The 25,215-nt window shown below is 41.2% G+C and overlaps 2 protein-coding genes and 1 long non-coding RNA gene across 4 annotated transcripts in view; 2 read left to right on the forward strand and 1 right to left on the reverse strand.

Annotated features, from left to right (window-relative positions):
• The first annotated feature begins 596 nt into the window (after nt 1–596).
• Nucleotides 597–2,735, forward strand: LOC109514823 (Krueppel-like factor 15). Its single transcript, XM_019868221.1, has one exon. The coding sequence runs from the start codon at nt 1,939–1,941 to the stop codon at nt 2,638–2,640; it is 702 nt and encodes a 233-aa protein (XP_019723780.1). The 5' UTR covers nt 597–1,938; the 3' UTR covers nt 2,641–2,735.
• A 6,871-nt stretch (nt 2,736–9,606) lies between these two features.
• LOC109514832 (uncharacterized) overlaps nt 9,607–25,215 on the reverse strand; it is an 18,846-nt gene continuing 3,237 nt past the window's right edge. Inside the window, exons 2-3 of the long non-coding RNA XR_002168065.1 lie at nt 19,844–19,846; nt 9,607–9,618 (exon numbers count right to left, since the gene is read on the reverse strand). This is a non-coding gene — a long non-coding RNA (uncharacterized LOC109514832). The remainder of the gene's footprint in view (nt 9,619–19,843; nt 19,847–25,215) is intronic.
• The window catches only part of aldh1l1 (aldehyde dehydrogenase 1 family, member L1), a 50,472-nt gene continuing 42,058 nt past the window's right edge, over nt 16,802–25,215 (forward strand). Inside the window, exons 1-2 of one of the 2 annotated variants that reach the window (XM_019868228.1) lie at nt 16,802–16,871; nt 18,813–18,957. In XM_019868228.1, the coding sequence (XP_019723787.1) occupies nt 18,831–18,957 (127 nt within the window). In that variant the 5' untranslated portion in view covers nt 16,802–16,871; nt 18,813–18,830. Of the gene's footprint in view, nt 16,872–18,219; nt 18,241–18,812; nt 18,958–25,215 lie in introns of those variants that run through there. The other variant, XM_019868229.1, reaches the window with a different exon arrangement.

The following is a 25,215-nucleotide window of genomic DNA, read 5'->3' on the forward strand; positions in this document are numbered from 1 at the left end:
ACGTAAACATACTTGCTCCGAGTACTTTTCAGAGAACAGATGTAAAACCTAACTACAATAATGTATTTTTGTTTGATATGATACAAAATATTGAAAAGGAATTTCTCACTCTTTCTTAGCTGTTGATGTTTAAATTTATATTTCCTCATATATTCGCAAGCATCCTGTGCATAGCGCCCCCTCTCCATAAAACCTTGTGTCGCCCGTGGGGTGAGCCAAATATTTGCTGGTTCAAAACAAAAGCATGAATAACGTTAACTTAAGGGTTAAGTATTAAAATTATTGTTTAAAAATAATAAATTGTCAGACTTGACATATCGCTCTGCAGTACGAATCCTTCACCGACTGGTGACATGTTTATCTTGACAAGATCCAACTGTCTTAATTTGTAAATCTTCTCTGGTTGTCATTTCTCACATTACAAGGCAATTCGCTATTGACGAAGCCGTTAAATCAAATCCCATCGCAACTGACGAATCGGGAAGCAGAATGGGGACGAGCCCTCCGCGGCAGTTTGTTTTCCTCTCCATAGTCGCCCAACCCCATTCAACACTGAAGTCACTTGACAGTCAAGTCAGTAGTTGCTTTGTCCGGTGCGTAGTAACATTGCTGATGCTATCGCAGTTTCTGGAATTCTACTCAAAAGCAAATACTCATAGAATACTTTACAAGGTCGAAAGTCCCTTATGCACAGGGACCACCTTTGGTAAGAGCTTATGAGTTGGATACGACATTGTTTCGACGTGTTTGGTGTTGGAGTGTGACCACTCTGTGCCATGTACTGTATCAAGCAGTTGGAAAACGTGTTTACGTTGGTGGGGAGGCGCGTGCCCGTTCATGCGTTAATGCACCGTGTTGAGGATTGGCAGAAAAAAAGCAGGCGCAATCCTGGGTGTTGTAACGAGGCTCTTTGCGTGACTAGAACGCTAAAGTTTGGTCAGGCTCCTTGTTATAGCCTGGATCCGGCAGGCTGTAAAAGTTGATTGATTTCTGCAGAAGATGACTAATTACGACTCACAGCACATGCATGATACGCATCGTGTCCAATCGTGATACTGGAGCCTACTCCTCGGAAATAAAAATATATAATCTTAAATAGAGAATAAGTACCATTATATATCATTTAAAATAATGTTTTAATCTAACCTGACAAGCGATGTAACCAATTCTGGCTCTCTAACTGTCCCGTAAACAAGCAGCGCCAAACATTTACACACGCTGCCCAATGTGGTGTTTCCTACAATACGTGACGTTTTTTCCTGGCAGGGTTTATTCTCGGTCACTCAGACCATGCAAGCAGGGGCCCAGGATAGGGAGTATGGATTGACCCAGGAAAGAAATGAAATATGGTAATTTTCCAATGCCCTCAGCGCCCTATCAATTTTTAAAACATTTATTTCTGGACCATTAATGTAGTATGTTCAACTTGGCAAAGAGCAGCAGGTGGAGGAAACGGTTTTAGCTTCTGAAACTATCATTTTTGTACACCGGGGCAGTATGAAGAGAAATTATCCTGGACATAATGTATTTGTGTCCTTGCACATCTTGAAATGCTCCATATGAAAGGGATTCATTATTGTTCCTAGGCGTACTTGCAGCAGCTGTGTCAAATGCTAATTTTAGTATATGCCACGGGCCGCTAAAAATGGACAGTGGGCCGCAAATGGCCCCCGGGGACTAATTTGGACACCGCTGCTGGAGCGCACCTCAGGAGTCGAAAGTTGGATTTTTCTGCAAATTCTTACGATGTGTGTGGGTTTTTTGTTTCTATTTAGATTGCCTGGCTGGATGTTGCTGGCCCTGATGATAACTTGTCCTCTGTGACATGTTTCACTCCAGAAAGAATTCTGATGACCCAGATTACAGTTGTCCCCCAAAAAAAGAAAAGCAAAGAATAAAAATCTGAGCAAGTTTTGAGCAATTTGGCACTTGCCCGTGATGGTAGATATCTCTAAGGAGACAAATGCTTCTCAGCGCTCTGACACAGTGACAGAGTTTGACTGCCAGGTGGCAACATCACTATTTTCAGAGGATGACCTGAGTGAGTCCTCAGGCCCCCGTTCCTGTTCGAACTCAGACTCACAGATCCTCAGCTCCAGCTTTTGCAGCAACTCAAGTGCTGATAGCCAGGGCAGCATCCTGGACCACTTGCTTTCCCAAGCTTCTTTCGGAGGTACCAGCAATGTCCCGTCAACCACCACGGCACCTTCCTTCCACTGTGACTTACATAGTTACAGCACCTCGATAAAAATGGAAGGTTTTGACCTTTTGTGGTCAAATGCAAACAAGCACAATAGAGGGTCCTTCCAGCCTACGCTGGAAGAAATTGAAGAATTCCTGGAGGAGAATATTGAGGTTTTGAAGCAGGAAACACAAGTGGGTGGACTAAGTATCGAAATAACATCAGAGGACTATCTAGGTATCGATGTTGGATTGGAGTATTGTAGAGAGGCTTCCTCTGAGCCAACGGTAGAGTCTGATATCAAGTGTTCGGACCAAACTGTTTCTACTGCCAGTACTGTTAGCATGACCTCTGTTGAGACTGAAACCCTGTCATCAAACCACACACATGGATCCAACAAAGGCAACAAAAAGACCTCCGATGGCAACCCTTCACTGACTGACGCTAATAAAGAATGAACACCAGTCATCCTTCAGTTTCAGCCCCTTCACTCAAAGCGGGAGCCAGGAGTGGTGCCTCCGACACCTGCAACCCACCTCCCACGAAAGTCTCCCAGTGGCAAATCTTCACTGAATGACGCTAACAAAAAACAAACACCATTCATCCTTCAGATTCAACCCCTTCACTCAAAGCAGGGGCCGACAGTGGTGCCTCTTACACCTGTAGCCCAGCTCCCACGGCCTCCCGCAGCTTCAGACCTCAAATTTGCACAGCTACTGGTCAACATCCAAGGTCAGACCTTTGCCCTGGTACCGCACATTCTGCCTTACTCCCACCTTAACATCTCTTCAAAGTTTGTACGCATTGCTCCTGTCCCCAATGCAGCCAAGCCTCAAAACATTGGAGATAACTTGGCCAAACAAAAATCAGGGATTCTCATTGGAGGCCAAAAGTTTCAGAAGAACCCAGTAGGGGACCTTATTAAAATGCACAAATGCAATTTTTCTGGCTGCACCAAAATGTACACAAAGAGCAGCCACCTGAAGGCCCATCTAAGAAGACATACTGGAGAAAAACCTTTCGCCTGCAACTGGCAAGGATGTGGATGGCGTTGAGTACGAGATCTAAGAATGTCTCCAAAAAAAGCAGTATAGTTTGGTTCATAAGTTTGCTTTTTGTGTGTGTGTGTGTGTGTGTGTGTGTGTGTGTGTGTGTGTGTGTGTGTGTGTTTCCATTGTAAAGTGCTGTGTGGCGCTTTTTTGTGAGTTGTGATATTGGTAGAGCTCTCCATGCTGCAGTCTGGTTGACATAAAATAATCACTTCATTGTTACAGTGGAAAGGACCACCATCAGTCCATTTCCAAAACTGCTTATCATGTTCATGGTCGGCGGTCCGATGGTCCAGTGGTTAGCGCGTCAATCTCACAGTGCGGAGTTTGCATGTTCTCCCCGTGCCTGCATGGGTTTTCTTCGGGTACTTCGCTTTCCTCCCACATTCCAAAAACATGCGTGGCAGGTTAATGGAACACTCTAAATTGTCCATAGGTGTGAGTGTGAGCGCGGATGGTTGTTCGTCTTTGTGTGCCCTGCGATTGGCTGGCAACTGGTTCAGGGTGTCCCCCGCCTACTGCCTGAAGACAGCTGGGATAGGCTAGAGCATGCCCCCGTCACCCTCGTGAGGAGGATAAAGCGGATCGGAAAATGAATGAGTAAATGAATGTTCAGGGTCGCTGGTGAGCTGGAGCCTATCTCAGATTACTTCTGGTGTCAGGCAGACTACACCCTGGTGGGGGTGGGGGGTGGGGGGGTAACGATATCCAAACATATCGATACAATATCACTATATGAACCTCATGATACGATAATTATTACAAAATTGCGGGGAGGTTGCCGATATTTAAAAAAAAATCTCATGAAACTGTATAAAAGCTCACAATATTGTGAAAAACTTTACCGTGGTGGAGGGGTTTGTGTGTCCCAATGATCCTAGGAGCTAAGTTGTCCGGGGCTTTATGCCCCTGGCAGGGTCACCCATGGCAAACAGGTTCTAGGTAAGGGACCAGACAAAGCACGGCTCAAAGACCCCTTATGATGAGTACAATTAATGGATCTCAGTTTCCCTTGCCCAGACGCGGGTCACCGGGGCCCCCCTCTGGAGCCAGGTCTGGAGGCGGGGCTCGTTGGCGAGCGCCTGGTGGCCGGGCCTACACCCATGGGGCCCGGCCGGGCTCAGCCCGAAGAGGCAACGTGGGTCCCCCTTCTCATAAAACCAGGGCCCAACTAATTAATCTCCCGCATTGAGAGATGGAGTGGCAAAAGAATAGATCAGGGACGTGCCCACACGTTGCATCCAAATTTAGGGAGCATCCAATCACTGTGTGAAGTAAGATACATATTTTGACATTTTGGTGTTTATGAATAATTTTTTGCAGTGCCACTACTAAAGTGGCATTATTTTTATGTTCAGCGAAAACTATGCCCCCAACACTACCTCTCGAAAGCGCACAATGGTTTGTTTATCACTGCATCATCCATCATTCAAAAGCACACAGATCAGATCCGAAAATGCGGTTCCACAAAGCTGCTCGTGATCTGAAAGAATTTTGCTGCAAAGTCCCGATTGTTTTTGTGGAAATTATTATTATTCGGGCCCTAGCAGCAACCGCTGCAATATTCCTATTGTTTTTGGAGGAATTATGATAATGATTTAATATCATGAGGCCCTGAGCAGCGACCACTGCGAGCTCAGCTATTGTTTTAGTAGGAATTGATGCGTGATTGGGGGGAACAGCTCCCCCGATCAGGACCTGAGTTGTGTTCTGTTATTGGACTTCTCTGCCAGATGTTCAAACATAAGAGTGTCCATATGTGGACTTGGCACCAGGACATCCATGGCCGAGTTTCGACGACTGATTTTGTGGTCGTATCATCTGATTTGCGGTGGCGGTTGTTTTGGACATTCAGGTGAAGAGAGGGGTGGAGCTGTCAACTGCTCACCGCCGGGTGGTGAGTTGGCTCCGATGGTGGGGGAAGATACCAGTTCGACCTGGCAAACCCAAACGTATTGTGAGGGTTTGCTGGGAGTGTCTGACGGAATCCCCCATCAGAAGAAGCTTCAACCCTCCGGGGACATTGAGTTCCAGTGGACCATGTTTCGCACCTCTATTGTTGAGGCGGCCAATCGGAGTTGTGGCCGTAAGGTGCTTGGTGCCTGTCGTAACGGCATCCCCAAACCCGCTGGTGGACACCGGCAGTAAGGGATGCTGTCAAGAAAAAGTCCTTTATAGCCTGTGGGACTTTGGAGGCAGCTGAGGGATACGGGCTGGCCAAGTGGAATGCAGTTTCAGCAGTCGTTGAGGCAAAAACGCAGTCGTGGGTGAAGTTCGGTGAGGCCGTGCAAGCTGACTTCCGGACGGCTTCAAGGAAATTCTGGTCCACCATCCGACATCTTTGGAAGAAGAAGCAGTGCACTATTAACACTGTATAGTAGAGATGGGACACTGCTGACCTCAAGTCGGGACATTGTCAGTCAGTGGGCAGAATACTTCGAAGACCTGCTCAACTCCACCAACATGACTTCCTTAGAGGAAGTAGAGTCTGGGTATTCTGAGTTGGGCTCTCCTATCTCTGGGGTTTTAGTCACTGGGGTGGTTAAAAAGCTCCTCAGTGGCAAAGCCCCGGGGGGTGGATGAGATCCGTCCGAAGTTCCTCAAGGCTCTGAATATTGGTGGGCGGTCCTGGTAGACATGCCTCTGCAGCATCGCATAGTCATCAGGGAGAGTGCATCTGGATTGGCAGACTAGGGTGATGGTCCCTCTTTGTAAGAAGGGGGACCAGAGGGTGTTTTCCGACTACAGAGGGATCACACTCCTCAGCCTCCCCGGGTAAGGCTTATCCGGAGGTGCAGGAGAAGAGGGTCTGTTGGGAAGTCGAGTCTCAGATTCAGGAGGTGCAGTGTGGTTTTCGTCCTGGCCGTGGAACAGTGGACCAGCTCTACACCCACAGCACAGTTCTCAAAGGGGTATGGGAGTTCGCCCAACCAATCTGTGTTCATGTAGACTGAGAGAAGGCGTTCCACCGTGTCCCTCAGGTAGTGATCTGGGCGGGTGCTTCAGGAGTACTAAGCCCCCTTGTACGGGCTGTTCGGTCCCTCTACCACCGTTGAGTTTGGTCCGCACTGCCAGTAGTAAGTTGAATTTGGTTCCAGTCAGTGTTGGACTCTGCCATGGCTGCCCTTTCTCACTGGTTCTGGTCCCAGTCGAGGCGTTGAGGGGGTCTGGTTTGGTGGCCTCAGTATTGCATCTCTCCATTTTGCAGATAATGTGGTACTGATGGCTTCTTGAAGCCGTGATCCCAACACTCACTGGGGCAGTTCGCCACAGAGTTTGAACTGGTTGGGATGAAAATCACCACCTTCAAATCTGAGACCGTAGTCCTCAGTCAAAAAAGGGTGGAGTGCCCTCTTCAGGTCGAGGATGAGATATCTTGCCCCAAGTGGAGGAGTTTAAGTATCTTGGGGTCTTGTTCACGACTGAGGGCAGGAGGGAGCGAGAGATTGACAGGCGGATCGGTGCAGCGTCTGCTGTGATGCAGACGTTGTATCGGTCTGTCGTGGTGAAGAAAAAGCAGAGCTCTCGTTTTACCCGTTGATCTATGTTCATACCCTCACCTATATTCAAAAACAGTAGGTCATGACCGAAAGAACAAGATCCTGGATATAAGCAGCCAAAATTAGTTTCCTTTGCAGAGTGTCCGGGCTCTCCCTTAGAGATTGACGAAGAAGCTTGGCCATCTGGAGGGACTCAGAGTCGACCCGCTGCTCCTCCACATTGAGAGGAGCGAGCTGAGGTGGGTCGGGAATCTTATTAGGATGCCACCTGGCCTCTCTGGTGAGGTGTTCCGGGCATGTCCCATTGGCAGGTCCCGAGGATGACCATGGACATGCAGCAGAGAGAGGACGACCCAGGACACGCTGGAGAAACTATGTCACCCAGCTGGCATGTGAACGCCTCGGGATCCGCCAGGAAGAGCTCGAAGAAGTGGCTGGGGAGAGGGAAGTCTCGGCTTCCCTCCTAAAGCTGCTGCCCCCGCAACCCGACCCCGGATAAGCGGTGGAAAATGGATGGATGGATGGATATTGTGAAAAAATGTCAGAATTGTGTTTTGTGCAAAATAACAGCAGTTTCAAAGAAACAAGAATGGTCAGTCGTTTCATTGTCATGTGTTCTATCGGCGCAAAGTAACATGGTCCATTTAGCTCACAAAGTCATGCTTTTTGATGCAGATGTTGAAAAATATTTGCTGGTGTGTCTGATTTATGGGAGTGTTGATCACCGCAGTATTTGCGGTTCGAACATACTTTTGTCCATGTGAGCAAGAATCAGACCGGGTTTTCGCCTTAAATTTGCTTGTGTGTATGTTGCGTAGAATACCAAATACACATAAACAAGAGCAATTGCATGTAAATGTCTTGTTTATACAATGTTCATTAGTTGAGGTCATAATTATACGTAACAATAACCTCACTATACATAAATGACCTACAATAACTTAATACTGAGGCACTTACTTGCTAATGCACACACACATGAATCAAATCAACTTGTGGAGGAACTCAAAACATTCCCTTTCATCTGCCGATGAGCATGGCTCTTTAATGTAGGTGGCCAAAACATGCCAAATTCAAAATAAACTGCGCTAATAAACTAGTATGATATCAATATCGCAATACTGCCGTTTTCCTTCCATCCCTACACACTGGACTGGTCACCAGTCAATCTCAGGGATCATATAGAGAAAGACAACGATTTACAGTCATATTCACACGACACTGAATGGGAAGTGTCACTACACCACATCACTGTTGCACGGTGACAGGACATCAAAGTCAGGCATATGTACCTTGACACCAGGGGTGGGCAACTTAGTGTGGCCTCAGGCCACATTTTCTCCAATCAATCAAATCGCAAGCTGAAATTCCATATTCATCAGGCAAACCCTGCTTTTCTTACAAAAAAAAATTATTATTAGTAGGGATATAATGACATCGAAATCTCATGGATTTAAATTTTGGGCAATAAAAGAGAAGGAAAGGAAGACATTATTTTCAAAGGCACATCAAAAAAGAAAAAGAACAGCCCAGAACAAGAAAATAGTGAAGATGCATGGCCACTGTTACTTTTAACGTTACCAAGTCATGTTATGAATTTCAGTAACTTTCTTATCTTTCAAAATAATGTTGGGATTATAAAGCTGTATTTTAGACCAGGGATGGGCAACTTTTATTATTGCATTGGCCGGAAATGTTATCACAATACCACCTTGTGAACCAAACTTGAACATGCAGCCACTACATCCCTAATGACTTGCTTCTTATTCATGACTTTGCTGGACTGAATAAACTAAAAGATTACAACGAAGTGATAACCCTTTTTTGTTTTAGAACAACTCCAGTTTCAAGAACTGATTAGACACTTCAAGTGAAATGCAAGTTTGATGTGACTTTCAGCTATCCTTTTTAGTCAGGGTCGCCAAGCGAGTTAGTTGCTGATGCAGACAAGAAATATCGACTAGCTTAAACGTCTTGCTATTTTTCTCGGATAAATCCTCAATATTGATATAAATATGAAGATTAAATATGAAGTATTAAACCAGTCATGTACTTCTGACACTCTTCACTTCTGGCTTGTTTTAATGCGTTAACGTGAATATCATTATTTAAAAAGTACAAACCCAGTTCCAATGAAGTTGGGGCGTTGTGTTAAAGATCAATAAAAACAGAATACAATGATTTGCAAAATCTTGTTCAAGTTATATTTAATTGAATAGATCACAACGACGAGATATTTAATATTTAAACTGATAAACTTGATTGTTTTTAGCAAATAATCAACTTGGTATTTTGTGGCTGCTACACATTCCAAAAAAGATGAGACAGGGTCATGTTTACCACTGTGTTGCATCACCTTTTCTTTGAACAACCTTCAATAACCATTTGGGAACAGAGGACATTAATTCTTGAAGCTTCTTAGGTGGAATTCTTTCCCATTCTTGCTTGATGTACAGCTTCAGCTGTCCAACAATCCGGATTCTCCGCTGTCGTAGATTACTCTTCACAATGCGCCACACATTTTCAATGGGAGACAGGTTTGGATTGCAGGCAGGCCAGTCTTGTACCCGCACTCTTTAATTTCGAAGCCACTTTGTTGCAACACGTGCAGAATGTGGTTTGTCATTGTCTTGTAGCAGGGGTATCCAAGAAAGAGACATTGCGTGGATGGCACTAAACAGGATGTTCCTCCAAAATCCGTACGGACCTTTCAGCATTTATGGTGCTTTCACAGATGTGTACGTTACTCTATCCTATAACATTGGCACGATCTCATCCCCATACCATCACAAATGCTGGCTTTTGATCTTCGCATCCATAACAGCCCAGTTGGTACTGTTCAGCATTCATCAACTTTCTCAGTCTTGTTTGTTGTCTGTCCCAGCTTCTTGGAACGTCTTGCAGCCATAAAATTCAAAGTTGATGATTAACGTTTATCAGTTTGCCCATTAAATATATTGTCTTTGTAGTGTATTCAATTAAATATAGACTGAACATGATTTGCAAACCAGTGTATTCTATTTTTATTCATGGTGAACACATAATGTCCCAACTTCATTGGAATTCCTTTTGTATCAGTGTGCTACAAAATATGTGTTCCTTGACCGCAGTCATTTTAAGCATAAACACTTTACACTCCTTTTTTTTTTTTACTTTAACTATTGCAAGAGTGGCAGAGTTGCTGTTGCATTTGGTCAGTGTGTAGTGTTCTTCTTTCTGAATCATGTACGTCATTACATGGCAACACAATTAAAATAAACGGTGTCTCAGGACAGAACAAGATAACAAACGTGTTGCTGATCAAATGGTAGTGGTTAAAGATATTCCTAAATGTTACTTGAAACAGGATTTTATTCAATTTAATTTGCACTTCACTGTATTCCTTGAAGAGAACTTTTTAGAACCTTTTCCATGTTTCATTTTATTTCTTTATTTAAATACATTTTACTGTGTTCTATAGAAAATATGTATTTTATGAATGAATGGAAAAAAGAAAAAAGAAAACATCCACTAACCTCATTAATTTACAAGGAAAATGCTCTACTGGACGATTAAAATAATCTGTCATTGATTTCATAAAAATTGTATGCATCAAAAGTCCTTGTAGTACTGTATTGGTACTTGTATCGATATCAGTGACAACTCAAGAGCTGAGTACCCGTCCTGTCTGAAAAAAGTGGTATCAAACATCCCTAATTTTTGGTTTACATCATTTTGCACCAGGGAGCGCTGACTTTTAATTCTGATTTGAGATTTGCACAAGAAATTATATCCTACGGTAATGCACATTTATTTTATTGGCATTCCTTATTTAATCAAATGGCTTCTTTAATAGCTTATACAACTTATACAGAAATGATTAATGTATTCAATGTATTAAAAATACTATATACCCTGTTTTCCGCACTAGAAGGCGCACCTAAAAGTCTTCCATTTTCTTAAAAGCTCACAGTGCGCCTTAAAATCTGGTGCGCCTTGTGTATGGTCATTACGGTTAATTGTCGACCCCAAAATGGCTCCTTGCTGGAGACATGCAATAGAACACAGAAATATAATAGCGGCAAGAGAGTTCAAGTTAACGAGTCAATCAGTGTACATCAATCAGAGTTAAGGTGATAAATTCTCAACATTAATTAAATATAATAATAAATCAGAATTAAGTTGATAAATAGAGAAAGGTAATGCAATATCCATAATGAATACAAGAGAAAATTGACACAAGAGTGCTAGGGTGTGTATGTATAAAATCCCGATACAAACCAAAAGTTGTAAAAATATCACGGTTAAGGGTAAAAGCATGAGCCTTTATGGAGACTTCTTCCTTCTTTCTTTCTTTCTTTTCTGATTGATATAAAAATGATCTATTTATATATAAACACATAACACGGGGTAGGACTAGATAAGTTTTTTACTTCTTCCTACTCCCTTGAACATAATAATTGTTTTGAATGATGACTGATTTCTCTTTCCTTTTTACTATTTTACTGACCTTACTTTCTGTCAATTTATTACTGTATATGTTTTTATGTTCAAGAAAATTTAAAAAAACAATAAATAAATTTTAAAAAATGTTATAACTGTGTCGTTGCTTTATGAAATACGTTTTTATTGCAGCTCCGAAAAAAGGAGTGCTGTGGTGTTGGTTTTTTTAAAACGCACACTTTATTAATGTTTTTCACAGTATCAGCAAATACAGGTACGTCTTTGTTTCGTCTCCGTGCCTTCTTCCGTTCGACTCGAGAAGCGTTCATGACCGCCTCCGAAAAAACGTAAATTCACGATTACTTCAATGAAACGACGAAAATTGAAAATAATGCATCAAAATAGAAAATCAAGTGAGGAAATCACAAAATAAATTCTCTAGCCCCCCTACAGAATTTATTTTGTGATTTCCTCGTTTGTGAATAGACAACAAAGGAATAAATAACAAACACTTGAGGGAGAATGACAAGGAGGCTGCATAGACTCATATCTATCTACACAAATAGACACACAAGTAGAAGTTCCTCTTAGCCAATGGGATGCCTAAGAATGCCCTTCATTTATCTCCTGCCTCAGCACAGGGCATAAAAATGTAATTTTGTTCCGATTATGTAATTTTTTTACATTGTGTTTAATTTCTCTTTGAGAACATCACTCCTTTCTCATTTTGAAAGCTGCCAGTGATAAGACATTTCCCATGATATGCAGAGTAATGAACGACTGAGGATCAATAAGATCTATTAGGAAGAACCGAAGTAGTAGTGGCACTTTGAGTACAAACCCAACTCCAATGATGTGGACAAACATTGTGTTAAACATAAATAAAAACAGAAAACATGATTTGCATGTTTAACCTTTATTTAATTGAATATCCTACAAAGACAAAATATTAAATGTTCAAACTGATAAACATGATTGTTTTTAGCAAATAAGCATCAACTTTGAATATCATCATGGCTGCAACACCTTCTAAAAAACATGGCACAGGGAGCAAAACTGAGACTGAGAAAGTTGAAGAATGCTCATCAAACACCCGTTTGAAACATCTAGCCAGTTAACAGGCGAACTGGGAACAGGTGGATGCCATGATTAGGTGTAAAAGGCGTTTCCTTGGATTGCTCAGTCATTCACAAGCAAAGATGGAGCCAGGGTCAACTGGGTCATAAAAGAATCAAACAGTTTAAGGGCAATGTTCCTCATGGTACAATTGCAAGGAATTTTGGGATTTCATCATCTACGGTCTACATAGATGGCAATTTTCCGCGGATCCGCGGAAATCCGCCGTTTTATTTCTTAAATTGATCATTTTTGTGAATCGTCTAAATCCGTTGAGAAAATTTTAGGGGCGGTCAAGTACCTTATCGTCGAGTTTTCACGAGCTCTCCCGAACAGTCTCTCCGTTTTCCGTTTGTAATCAGCCCTGCGATTGGACGTGTATGAAAGCTTCAACTAATCAGATCACTGAAGGCATTATTTGTTGCGGAAGTCTTAGCTCAATTATATACGGCCCAGCGATTGGTTAACTACAAGCGATTGGACCAATCAAATTGCATGTAACATATTGTTTTACCTGATTCATGGCGGCCTGTTCGTCTCGCAAATTCATTGTTCTGGGATCGTTTTGAGCGGAATTATGAAATTTTTGACGAAAGATCAGGAGTCTTTAATCCTAGAAATTGACTCAAATGTCAAGAATAAATTCCGATGGGACTGGCTTGACAGAAAAGTCACTGTAAAGGTTAAAATTGGTTCCAAGTTCGACGAAGTTACAGAAGCTCTTGGACAATTTTTGAAGAAACCAGATGTAGCAGGCAAAGATTATTGTGTGTATTGGAGTGACTTAATTAACAGCGGATACAACTAAAGACGTTACTGTATGAGGTAAGAATCAACAGCTTTTTATCACATTTACACAACACTTTATGAATACAAGTCATGAACAAATCTTAAATATGGCAGGGAATGTGTTTATGTTTTGAGCAGCAAATCTGGAGTTACATATGCTCACCAGGAATGCATAAGCAAAATTGCACAACTTTTCACTTGAAAGAATAGTGGCGATCTTGGGATTTTTTTTCTGTTCAATTTTCAAATAGTGTGTAAATTCAATACACTTTATCTTCAGCATGTTTCGTGCCACTTTTATAAGTAACCACGCCCCCGGCCAGGCCACGCCCCTTCCGCTTTTTTCATCACTCGCCATTGCCATCTATGGGTCTATAATATCATCAAAAGGTCCAGAGAATCTGCAGAAATCGGTACAAAGCGGCAAGGCCGAAAACTGACATTGAAAGCTCGCGACCTTCGAATGCCTCAGGTGGCACTGCATCAAAAACCAAAATTGGTGTGAAAGGAAATCATCACATGGGCTCAGGAACACTTCAAAAAACCAATGTCAGTAAATAGAGTTTGGGGCTACATCCATAACTGCAACTTAAAACTCTACCACGCAAAGCAAAAGCCATTTATTAACAACACCCAGAAATGCCACTGGCTTCTCTGGACCCAAGCTCGTCTAGGATGGACTAAAAGTGAAAGTGTTCTGTGGTCTGACGAGTCAATTTTTCAAATTGTTTTTGGAAAATGAGTAGGTTGAATCTTCCGGACCAAATAGGAAAAGAACCATCCGGACTCTGCTGGACGCAAAGTTCAAAAAGAAGCATCTGTGATGATATGGGGTTGTGTTAGTGCCAATGGCATGGGTAATTTACATGTCTGAGAAGGCACCACTCATGCTGAAATGTACATACAGGATTATGGAGAAACATACACTGCCATCCAAGCAACGTCTTTTACATAGGCGCCCCATCTTTTTTCAGCAAAACGATGTCAAACCACATTCTGCACGTGCTCCAAACAGCGTGGCTTCGTGGTAAAAGACTACACTAGCCTGCCTGCAGTCCAGACCTGTCTCCCATTGAAAATGTGTGGCGTGTTATGAATCGTAAAATACAACAACCGAGACTACGGATTGTTGAACAGCTGAAGCTGGACATCAAAGAATTCCACCTGCAATGCTTTGACAATGAGTGTCCTCGGTTCCCAAATGTTGAATGTTGGTAAAATAAAAGGTGATGTAGTACAGTGGTAAACATTACCCTGTCCCCGCTTTTTTTTGGAACGTGTAGCAGCCATAAAATACCAAGTTAATGATTATTTACTAAAAACTAACGTTTATCAATCTTTGTTGTGTTTTCAATTAAATATTGTTTGAACATGATTTGCAAGTCATTGTATTCTGCTTTTATTTCCGTCCAACACAACGTTCCAACGTCATTTGAATTGGGTTTGTACAAGGAGCTATAGACATTGGGCTTTTAAGAGTTCGCATATTGATTTGCCCTTGGTTTGCTGCCTTGCACCACATTTATAGCCCAAACCAATCAGTATTGAAGATCTTTTAAAAAAAAAAAAAATTAATGTTGTATTAAACAGGCATTTAGCCACATGCTAATACTGTATTTTACACTGTACTGTATGACCTCAATAAGCTACTCTTCAGCGAATCAATCAGTGACTAGTCTGTCTACTTAATAAGTGACTAGTCTGGCAATTTTACAGCACCATTTTGAAACTGCTGAGTCAGAGAAGGAGATGACATATCACAACAGTGAAAAATGCTAAAGTAATGATTGTGAAATCGTCCTTCTGATCATTCCTGAATAATATCTCTGCCTTTGATTTACTGTAAGGTCATATGATCTGTACACATTTGCTAATCTTTCATTGTTCTTGCTTACCAAGCCTAACTGCACCATCAAATCCTTACTTGGATTACTAGGAAACAATGGTTTTTAATAATCCATAATTGATGTGGCTCAGGTCAGTTATTATTGTTCAAGCTTTTATTGGTATGGGAACATGAATCTAACACCTGTTACGAAACTGCCTCCACTCTGCTTCTGGAAACACCCTGAGAAGTATTAGCCTCGACGACCAGGTGACAAAAGTGGACATCCTACACAACATGGTGCTCAGCTTCCAGGACAAAGACTGGTGAAATGTACGTATAACATCCCTCTTGAGGACTGGTGTCGTCATCTAGAGCCATTATTCCTCACTCATGGTGCTATGTACAGTATTCATCAAACAGTATATTTACTAAATATAGAGGGTTGTGGCTTTCTGACATCATGATTTTCATCAAACAGTAAATATAGAGGGTTGTGGCTTTCTGACATCATGATATCGCGTGTTTGTGTGTGTGTGTGTGTGTGTGTGTGTGTGTGTGTATACACAGATATTTTCTCGCAACTGATGAATGTATGTACATATGCAACTGTTACATGGCTGTATTCTGGAGTTACACAGAGACTCTTCTGGTACCATATCTTTGAACGCAAGTGTTCATGGAAATTTGTCCTGGGAACTCTGAATGTGTACATACTGCAATTTAATATTTCAGTAAAGATGACTACTATTTTTTTCTTCTATCCAAGATGCATTCACAAATAAATCTGAAAAGAAACAATTCTCGCTCGAGTCCTTATTGAATAAAATAATTAATTAATTGTGATACTTCCTCACTTTCTTCCCATTTTTCTGCATAAATTATTGAATCTAAATGAATCATTGTTTCTGCCCTTTAACTTTTTAACGTGATACTTCCTATTTTTTCTTCCCATTTTTCTGTATAAATTATTTAATCTAAATGAATCATTGTTTCTGCCCTTTAACTTTGGACAATGGTTTCTCAAACTTTTTACACCATTACAACCTCAAAAACAGAGCAGATGTTTTATTCCTGAACAGTATATTTAAGATACAACTTTCTTAAGCAAATGAATTTAAATTAAATTCAACTGTACTCTACTCGGCAAAGGGAAAAATGTGCCATAGATGAAAGTAAAACATATTCTGTACTGGATTAAAAATGTTTAAACCAATGTAACATTTTGTACTTTTTCAACAATAACACTGCTGTTAAATGTAAGGACAGTAGAAAGATTAATACGTTAATATTTTAAAGCTTCATACGCTTTGGCCATGGGTGTACTACAGGAATCAATGGTGGAAATGTTCATTCTTGTTAAAAAAAAGTAATAATCCACTGCTTCGTCCCAAGTATTTGGTTTTATGTCCTCATTGCTCCGAACTTTGTCATATAGCACTCACTGTATATGACCATTGATACCAATGCTCCTGATACCTGCTCTAAAGTCTCTTATCATATATTCTATGTATTTTATTGGATAGAATTAAAATAAATCCTGAATAGCAGTTCTAAAAATGGAGAGGACAAGTTCGACAAATGCCCACCATGGATCCCAAGCAGGAGCAGGAGAAAGTATGCTTCAGCAACATAAACCATAGTTGGTGTACTGAATTCGGCATTCAGAATTACAATAATACATTGTAATGCTGTCTCAGAGGGGTACTTAGAAATAACTCAGCCTACATGTTAAAAACAATCCGCTGTTGAGGAATGTATGAGTGATTTCTCATTCTTGCCACCAGTTTTAGTGTGATTATGTTCATTCAAAGACACTGACAGCTGATAGGTTGCCTCTTGCAGTCTCATGCTTGGCCTGTCCAATGACTGCTTACTAATGTGTTATGTAATGTATCGCCTGAACGTGGGGCTGAGAATAAAAACTCCTGTGTCAAACTAAACACTCTTTTTAGACAACCAGAGAAGTGCTGGGTGTGCAAGCAGAGGTAAGAAAATAATCACACACACATAAATGTATGAATGTACTGTAAATGTTATATGTACATACACACATATATATATATCCTTCCTGACTAGACAGAGTGACACATCCACTACCTTGAGTTAACTGTGAGTCAATATTGCGATACAAACTCAAATGTGTTTCAAGATGGACCTTGCTCCCTGCAGAGGGCCGGGCTATTAAAGATTGAGCCAAGATTGGTGATGTAATCGGCTAGAGATTGGACTGATTGACTGTCTACCCAGACAGTAACTTCAACTGCATCCGTTTTCTAATGGATAACTATGCTCCAGGGGAAATTATTTTCAACATTTTTATGAATACATTTTATGCAAACTAAAGGTTTTCGGTTGCCCTAGCCTCCAATATCTCTCACAATATTGTCCTATTCTTGTTTATCACATTTCTGAAAATATCTGTGCTTCCATTCTTCTTGTAACACACACACTGTAATGTGTACACATACTTCAGACCACTCACGTTATGTTGAAAGCATCACTGTTACTCCCTTTCGTTCTTTGGACCCAGTTAGACAACAATGACTTGCATGTTTGCATCAAGAAAGCAATGACCGTACGGTATATCTCGAGTTTACATCATTTGCAAGCAGGTTAGTGCATGTTGGCATGAGCGTTATCATAAACCACCCACATGCTGCTCGTGCTCCTCGTTTCATTGTAATAATAACCTTACAGAGGATAAAGAAAGTCTACAAACTTTTGATGAAAAGCCTTTTTTTTGCGGTGATATCACAAAATGAGACCAAAATAAATAACTTAAAACCTTTTTCCACAATGACTTGGATTTATAACTTGCACAATATAACACGGCAAAAACAACTTTTTAGAGAGGAAGTACAAATACACAAGTGAGGTCACATGGCTGCAGAAGTGTACACACCCCCTTATAAATGAGATGTGGCTGTTTTCAGAATTAAACTATCACAATCAAATTCTTGTTAATCGTGAGTCAGCACACACCCCCTATCGTTTTAAGTGACTCTGATTAGCCCCAAACTAAGTTCAGCTTTTCGAGTAGGTTTTGCTTCACATTTTTGTCGTCACATCTTCCAGCACAAGTCACCCTACCAAAAAAGCTTCCGCAGCATCAAAAGGGATCCCATTGCTCAAACGGCATCAATCAGGAAACGGGTACAAAAAAAAAAAATCCATGACATCATAAAGACCATGGAACATAACAGTTTCAAGGACTGGTCACCAGTGACCACTCCAGAACTACTGAAAAGACAAGAAGAGAACAGGTCAGGGAGGCTTTCAAGAGGCCGACAAATATTAAAGGAGCTTCAGGAATTTCTGGCAAGTAGTGGCTGTATAGAATATGCATGTGCCAATGTGAGTTATTATCCGATGAACCCAAGGTTGAATATTTTGATCATAATTCCAAAATTTATGTTCGAGAATGTCAACGCTGCCTATGTTCAAGGACACGGCCCCCAGGGGGGATTCTGAACACTTCCAAATATTGGTCCGGGTCTTTGCACGAAACCTTTAAGTTTCTGCTCGAAAGCAAAGGTATGTCAGGAAAAGCCGAGGAAAGCAGCTGAACTTTTATTTGGGATTAAACGAAGACACTTTAAATGGTTGCAGGTCTAATTTTATGAGTTTGAATGTGATTAATTCTGAACACAGCCACATCTCCAGCTTTAAGAGTGTGTGCATATTCGTGCAAATGCTTCATTTCAGTTTCATTCAGTCTCTAAAAGGTTTCATTTTTATTTTCAATTGAGTTGTAGAGAGTATAGGTGATATTAATGGAAGAAAACATCACGAAATAATTCACCTTTGTCTCAATTTTTTACATCACCTGGTTGACAATTTTAAAACCCCCCCCAAAACAAAACAACTTGATTATTATATGCATTTATTTGTCTGATATTGAACCCCTTTATACCTCAACCCTCTAGACCACTCCGAGCCTGAGGATGAAGATTGCTGTGATTGGTCAGAGTCAGTTTGGTCAAGAGGTTTACAAGGAGCTGAGAAGTGAGGGCCATACCATTGTTGGAATATTCACCATACCCGACAAGGATGGCAAGGCTGACCCACTGGGTAAGAAAATCAGATGTTGAGAGGAATTGGATATGCATGACCTTTGATTTTAGTGTATTGGTTTTGATTTTTTTTTTTTTTTGTTGTTGGTCTAGATTGTCATCTAAGAGGTCTAGAAATGTATTGAATTTGATATGCGGCACAAGATGGTCAAGACTACTGAAGTCAAATGACTGCAATTTTAATTGCATTTGTGAATCTAGATATTGCAAACGTCATTGAGCAGACACTGTTTTAAAGTCCTTGGAAAGTCAAATTTTTAAAAGTTTTCAAAATTTGATACGGCCCACAGAAGGGTGTCTGTCAAAAAATATCTGCCCAAAGCCTCCTATGGCTGAAATATATCCCGCCAAGTCCTCGCGGAGCTTTGCCATGCTGTAATGTAAATGTGCAAGATCAGGAAAACTGAAATGGTGAACAACAATTGAATGGCATATCACCACAACTGAGTGCTAAATAGCTCTGCATCTTTACACATATCTTTCAGCCATTATCTTCAAACATGTATACAGTTGACCACCCTTATTCGCAAGGGATAGCGAACGAGCCCTGCAAAATAGCAAAAATCCATGTATAATTTAAGATTACAATGATTGGATCGAAAGAAAAAATAAAATATTATTTTGTTTAAAATGCCAAAAGTTCTTGAATAAGCATGCATAAAGAGGCAATACGTTTTTGGCAAAAATTGAAGAAAATGCAAAAATAAATTAAAAAATAGATAAATCTGTGCATGCCAAACTGCGAGTATCCAAAGGTGACAGGGTCTTTGGTAGAATATTTACAAACGGATCTCTGAATTCACTTTACAGGATCTTTAAGTGGTATTGTTTTTGTCAGTGTTTGTTCGTAAGAAGATATCACATCCGCTATTCGCAACCTTTACAACCTGCTCTTTACGCAGTGCCATCAGCCTTAAGTATACCGTATGAATAGCCTAGTGGCCCGTGCATATCACATTTCTTTATTGGCCAACAAAGGAGTAACAATTTGTGATTTACGGCCTCTGCCTCATAAAATGCGTCCTCGTTTATTCAAGAAAAGCACATGTGACATTAAATGCAAGAGCTGCAGTATTCCTGTGATGTACCTTGCTTGGTGCGCCAGCATTTTGTTTCAGTTGGTCCATATAGTGTGAGCGCTTCATGTGTTAGCGATGACTTTCAGTCATAATGTACAGTGTGAGTTGAAATATTATTCCTTTCAGGGACAGCGGTTACTACAGTGGACAGCCTATCATGTTATCAGGTTAGAGGTTATCTTTATTGGTGCGTGAAAGGGTTACAGTAACTTCTAAACCCATTCACTGAATGTCCAGCTCTATCCACCAGTGAATTATCCCCTGATTAACTTTGCAAAGCAAATGTTCGGTTGAAGTAGTAACACTAACTCATGACAATTTACTGGATGCACAATATCTGAAATATATGTTAAGATTGTATTTATTTCACTCGTCACGTCATGATTTCTGTTTCGTTATAAAGTAGGAGCTGTCGCAATTGCAATGGCACTTATTTTAGTCTCACCACAAGAGAAGCACTGACCTTTGAAGAGAACGATATCAAGGATAATTATAAATAAGAGTACGCTGTTATAAGGGTGTGGGTGGAGCTTGGTAGACTTTTTAAAGGCTTGCTGGATAGCAGGAGCAACAGGAGGAACTGGGTTCGATTCCAACTCCGGCCTTCCTGTTTGGAGTTTGTATGCTGTCTCCATGCCTGCATGAGTTTTCCCTACACATTCCAAAAACATGCACTATAGGTTAATTGTATACTCGAAAGTAGGGGTGTCCAAAGTCACTTCTCAGGGGCCGCCGTCCTGCCTGTTTTCCAGCTCTCCCAGCTGCAAGACACCTGATTCAGTTGATGGCTCATCAGCCAGCTCTGAAGCAGCATTAGAACGACCCTGATTATTTGAATCAGGTGTGTTGCTCCCTAGAGAGCTGGAAAACAGGCAGGACGGCGGCCCCTGAGGACCGACTTTGGACACCCCTGCTCTAAAGTGTCCTTAAGTGTGAATGTGAGAGCAAATGGTTGTTTGTCTATACGTATGTGCGTATAGACACATACGGGCAGTAGGCGGGTGTCCCCCGCCTACTGCCCGAAGACAGGACCCTTGTTGGGATAAAGCGGATCGGAAAATGGATGGATGAATATATCCAATAATATATCCAGGAATGCCTCCAGGAACTCCCTAGTCCTACGCATCGAGTCACTGCAGTTAGTTATCACAATCCCAAGCACAAGCCGTCATTTTTAACCTTGTTTAACAGCTTTCAAATATTTAACCTTCTATTCTTCTCCTTGGTGACTTCAACTTCCACATGAACAACTTTAACTTGGAAACATGCCGCTAACTTTCTGCTCATCTGCCTCAACTACAAGCAGCATGTTAACTTCCTCACCCACATCAAAAAACACACTCTGGACCTAGTCTGCTCCACCGGTCTCGACATCCAACAACTGTCCAGCACAAAGCTCTTTTTCTATTACACCCCCAAACTCTCATCCGCTCACTTTAATGCAGAAGGACTTTCCAGTGATTCAAATACTCAGTGAAGTAAGTTCTTGAATTCATTGAACAAAATTCCTTGAAATGCATGTCAGCAAAATTGTTGGACAGAATGAAAACTTCAAAAGCCTGTCGCGATTTTTCATGAGCATAATCGACCATCGCTATTTGTGGGTGATAGGAATCGGGTAGTCCGGCGAATTGCCAAAAAATGCATGTAATTGTTGGACACTGAAATGCATTGAAAATAAAATTAAAATAAAATGCAAAAGTATTCTTTAAAAATCGCTGATAAATATTCAAATTTTTGAAAGTGCTTGGGGTAGGGAAGTTTATTTTAGTTTCTCAACCTGATCAGCTGTTTTTATCCACACCACACCAGGACAGTTCTGACAAAGGCTGCAATGACAGCCAAAACTGTCATCAAGGTAAAAGATTGTTCTGTTCTTGGAAAAAAAAAACAATTGCCTGGAGTAAAGAAACTTTAAAACTATTTTTAAAATAAGAAGACAAGATACAGACGTGACTTTCATTACCCTCCACCACCAGGAAAGATTGGAAGATTGCAGAGATGGGCAGTTGACCTTATTTTGCCGGTCCATCCTACAACCGCAACCTGACATCAATGTACAGTCAAAAAGGAGGCTTCTCCATGCAAGTTCCACTACCTGCAATCATGAGCAGTTTTTACATAGGAGGACTTGGAAACCAAAGCCATTCAAACCGCACCCCCGCAATATAAACAAACACTTTAGAAATGATAGCTTCATGGCTAAGTGCACACTACAGTGGTAGAAATTGGTATCGGTTTTATTACTAAATAACTCGCAATTGCAACGGATAGCCACTGATTAAATGATGCCACTCAGTACGTCTATTATAGTGGGGTAGGCCCGACTCATGGGCAGAAAGTATGGCTAAGCCCAAGTGGATACTTGGGCTAGTTTTTAGCGCTGGCCAAAAAAATCAGCGAAATGCGGGTTAAAATTTATTTCAGCGGGTGTTGATAAAATGTTTGGCCGGTCATGTGTGAGCCAATTGTGTCGGCATTTCTGCCTAATGAACGTTTGTGTGAACATTCTGGTGTCTGTGGATGGTTTTCGAATGAGAGTTAATTTTTGTTCGAGAGTGCCAGGTTTCATTAGATTTCCAGGAGAAAACCCAGCTAAACACATGGTAAGTGAACCTTTAATGGAGGGGGATAAACACCATATTTGTCAACATAAGACACGCAGCCTCGCGCGGCAATATGTGTCATCAAGAGCATGCTGGAAGTTCCGAAAAATAGCCTGAGGTGAGGCAACAAAAAGTAAACTAAGCTCAAGTTTTGAAAGGGTTATTGACTGCATGTCAACATAGTCACTGGGGAAATGCCAGCTGGCTATTTTGAGGGTACTGGCTCGCATCAGGGCACCCCGGTGGGCCAGTGGTTAGCGCATCGACCTCACAGTGCAGAGGTTCAATTCCAGCTCCGGCCTCCCTTTGGGGAGTTTACATGTTCTCCCGGGCCTGCGTGGGTTTTCTCCGAGTACTCCGGTTTCCTCCCACATTCCAAAATCATGTGTGACAGGTAAATGGAAAATTCCAAATTGTCCCTCGGTGTGAGTGTGAGCGCGGATGGTTGTTCGTCTCTGTGTGGCCTGTGATTGGCTGGCAATCAGTTCAGGGTGTCCGCCACCTACTGCCCGAAGACAGCTGGGATAGGCTCCGGCACACCCCACGAGTCTTGTGAGGATAAAGCGGTTTAGAAAATGGATGTATGGATGGATGGCTCGCAGCATGTATTTAAAAAAAAAAAAGGAACTGAAGTAATTTTAGCTTGTCGGAACAGTGAACTTAGTTTTTACAGATTTTTGCATGATGAACTATGGACTGAACTAGTTCCTTTTAGAAATTGTGAAATGAACTTTGTACTAGTCCGTATAGAAAATGAACTTTCTCAACAGTGGCTGCGCAAATGGCGGTATTTCGCGCTACAGTCTGGAGCAGGCATTGGGCATTAACTATGCAAAGGGGGCCATCTGAGAAACATGAGGGATGGAGTAGTTGGGAGTAGGGAGAGCTTTAAGTCAGGATATGGCTCTCGAGGAACCGGAGTTCACTACCCCTGTGCTAACCTAAACTTTGTCTAGATTATTTTTAATGTATTAAGATAAAGCATTAAACTTACATTTACACATTTTGTGCACCAACCGCCAAATCTTAGTCATTTCTAGTCCCAAATTCGTAGATAAGTGGGAAATATAATATAATTGACAGAGATGTATACAGTGATGACTTACAATACCGGTACACCCAATATGTCCTGTGTATGAAACTAGAATTTCGCAGGGTATTATCACGCCAAATCTTCTTGGCGCTCCTACCTTAACCGTGCAAGAAATAAAACTGTTGCTAACATCAGGATGACTTGTCATTTTTAGCTCATCTCTTTTAAGGAAAAGTAGTTGCTAGATTAGAGGGGTTAGAAAAGTTGGCTACACTGGTGAAGCAAGTCATAGCTCTTACTCGCTGCCTCGGTTTTACTAGTGTCCACATATAAAATAAAAGCAGAACTTCCAAAATAAAACCACCACATATTTTACGCATTATTTTGACTTTATCATCACCGTAAGGTCTGTTCAGAGACTCTTGGTGAGCTGGTGGTAGAACCTAGGCTGTACTTTGCCCAGTCTACTCTCATCTAGCGTGCAACCAGCGCGACAAACAGAGATAGTGTGAGGGAGGTAGATAAAAATAGTGGAGCTAAAGTTAAAAAAAAAAAAAAAAGTCTGTGGAAATTCTGATTGGCTGGGGGATCGAAAATGTTATTTTGGAACCCTGGTTATATTTAAAAACAAATCACGAATGTGACTTAATGGAGCTTTATTATAGAAACTTAAGAAAATAAATGAAGTCCTCCTTTAATTTGAAAAGGGTTACTATTTTAAAGATATGAAAATCCCAATTTACAGCAGCAAAAATTATGAAAGGGAGAAGTAGAAGAACAAAAAGTAAATAAGTAAATATAAATTAATAAAATATAAATATAAGATAAATATAAGTTGTCCAAAAAAACTTTAAAAAGGAAGAGAAATGAGAAGATCTATATTTGGTTCTTTTGCTTTAAGATATTCATGCAAGTGAACATTTCTGTAACCCAGTTACAGTAAAACACTGATCCCTGCGTGGAATAATTGATGAAAAGCCAGTAGCAACTTCAATCCTTCAAGTTAACTCCTTTTTTCCCATATACAGTACCGTAAATTCCGGATTACAAATCGCTACTTTTTTCCACACGTTCAACACTGTGGCGTGTAATATGAAGCGGCTTTTTAATTTTTTTTTTCCATCGCGGGAAAAACATGGACCAATAAAATGAATGAGTAGTTCACTGAGGTCCAATGAGATTGTATGACTAATCACAACTTCCCCTCTTTTCGCCGTAGCGGGGAAAAATGTGTTACCCGGCAACAGTCGACCAATAAAATGAATGAGTAGTACACAGGGGTCCAATGAAATTGTATGATTACCGGTAATCACAACTTCCTTATTTCAGTCTTTCTTCTAACCCTGATCAACATGGAGAATACCAGATGAAAAGCATATGATGCAGCTTTTAAACTAAAAGCGATCACTCTGGCAGTTAAAGAAGGAAATCGAGCTGCTGCCCGTAATCTTGGCATAGACGAGTCGATGGTGCGAAGGGGGAGGCTCCGGCAAGAAGAAGTGAGCCAGTGTAAAAAGACAACCAAAGCTTTTAAAGGT

Source organism: Hippocampus comes, unplaced genomic scaffold, assembly GCF_001891065.2.
Source record: "Hippocampus comes isolate QL1 unplaced genomic scaffold, H_comes_QL1_v1.1 scaffold191, whole genome shotgun sequence".
NCBI classification, from domain to species: Eukaryota; Metazoa; Chordata; class Actinopteri; order Syngnathiformes; family Syngnathidae; genus Hippocampus; species Hippocampus comes.

Excerpts from the sequence above, each read along its gene's own strand:
- LOC109514823 (XM_019868221.1), top strand. The coding sequence starts at position 1,939 with ATGGTAGATATCTCTAAGGAGACAAATGCTTCTCAGCGCTCTGACACA.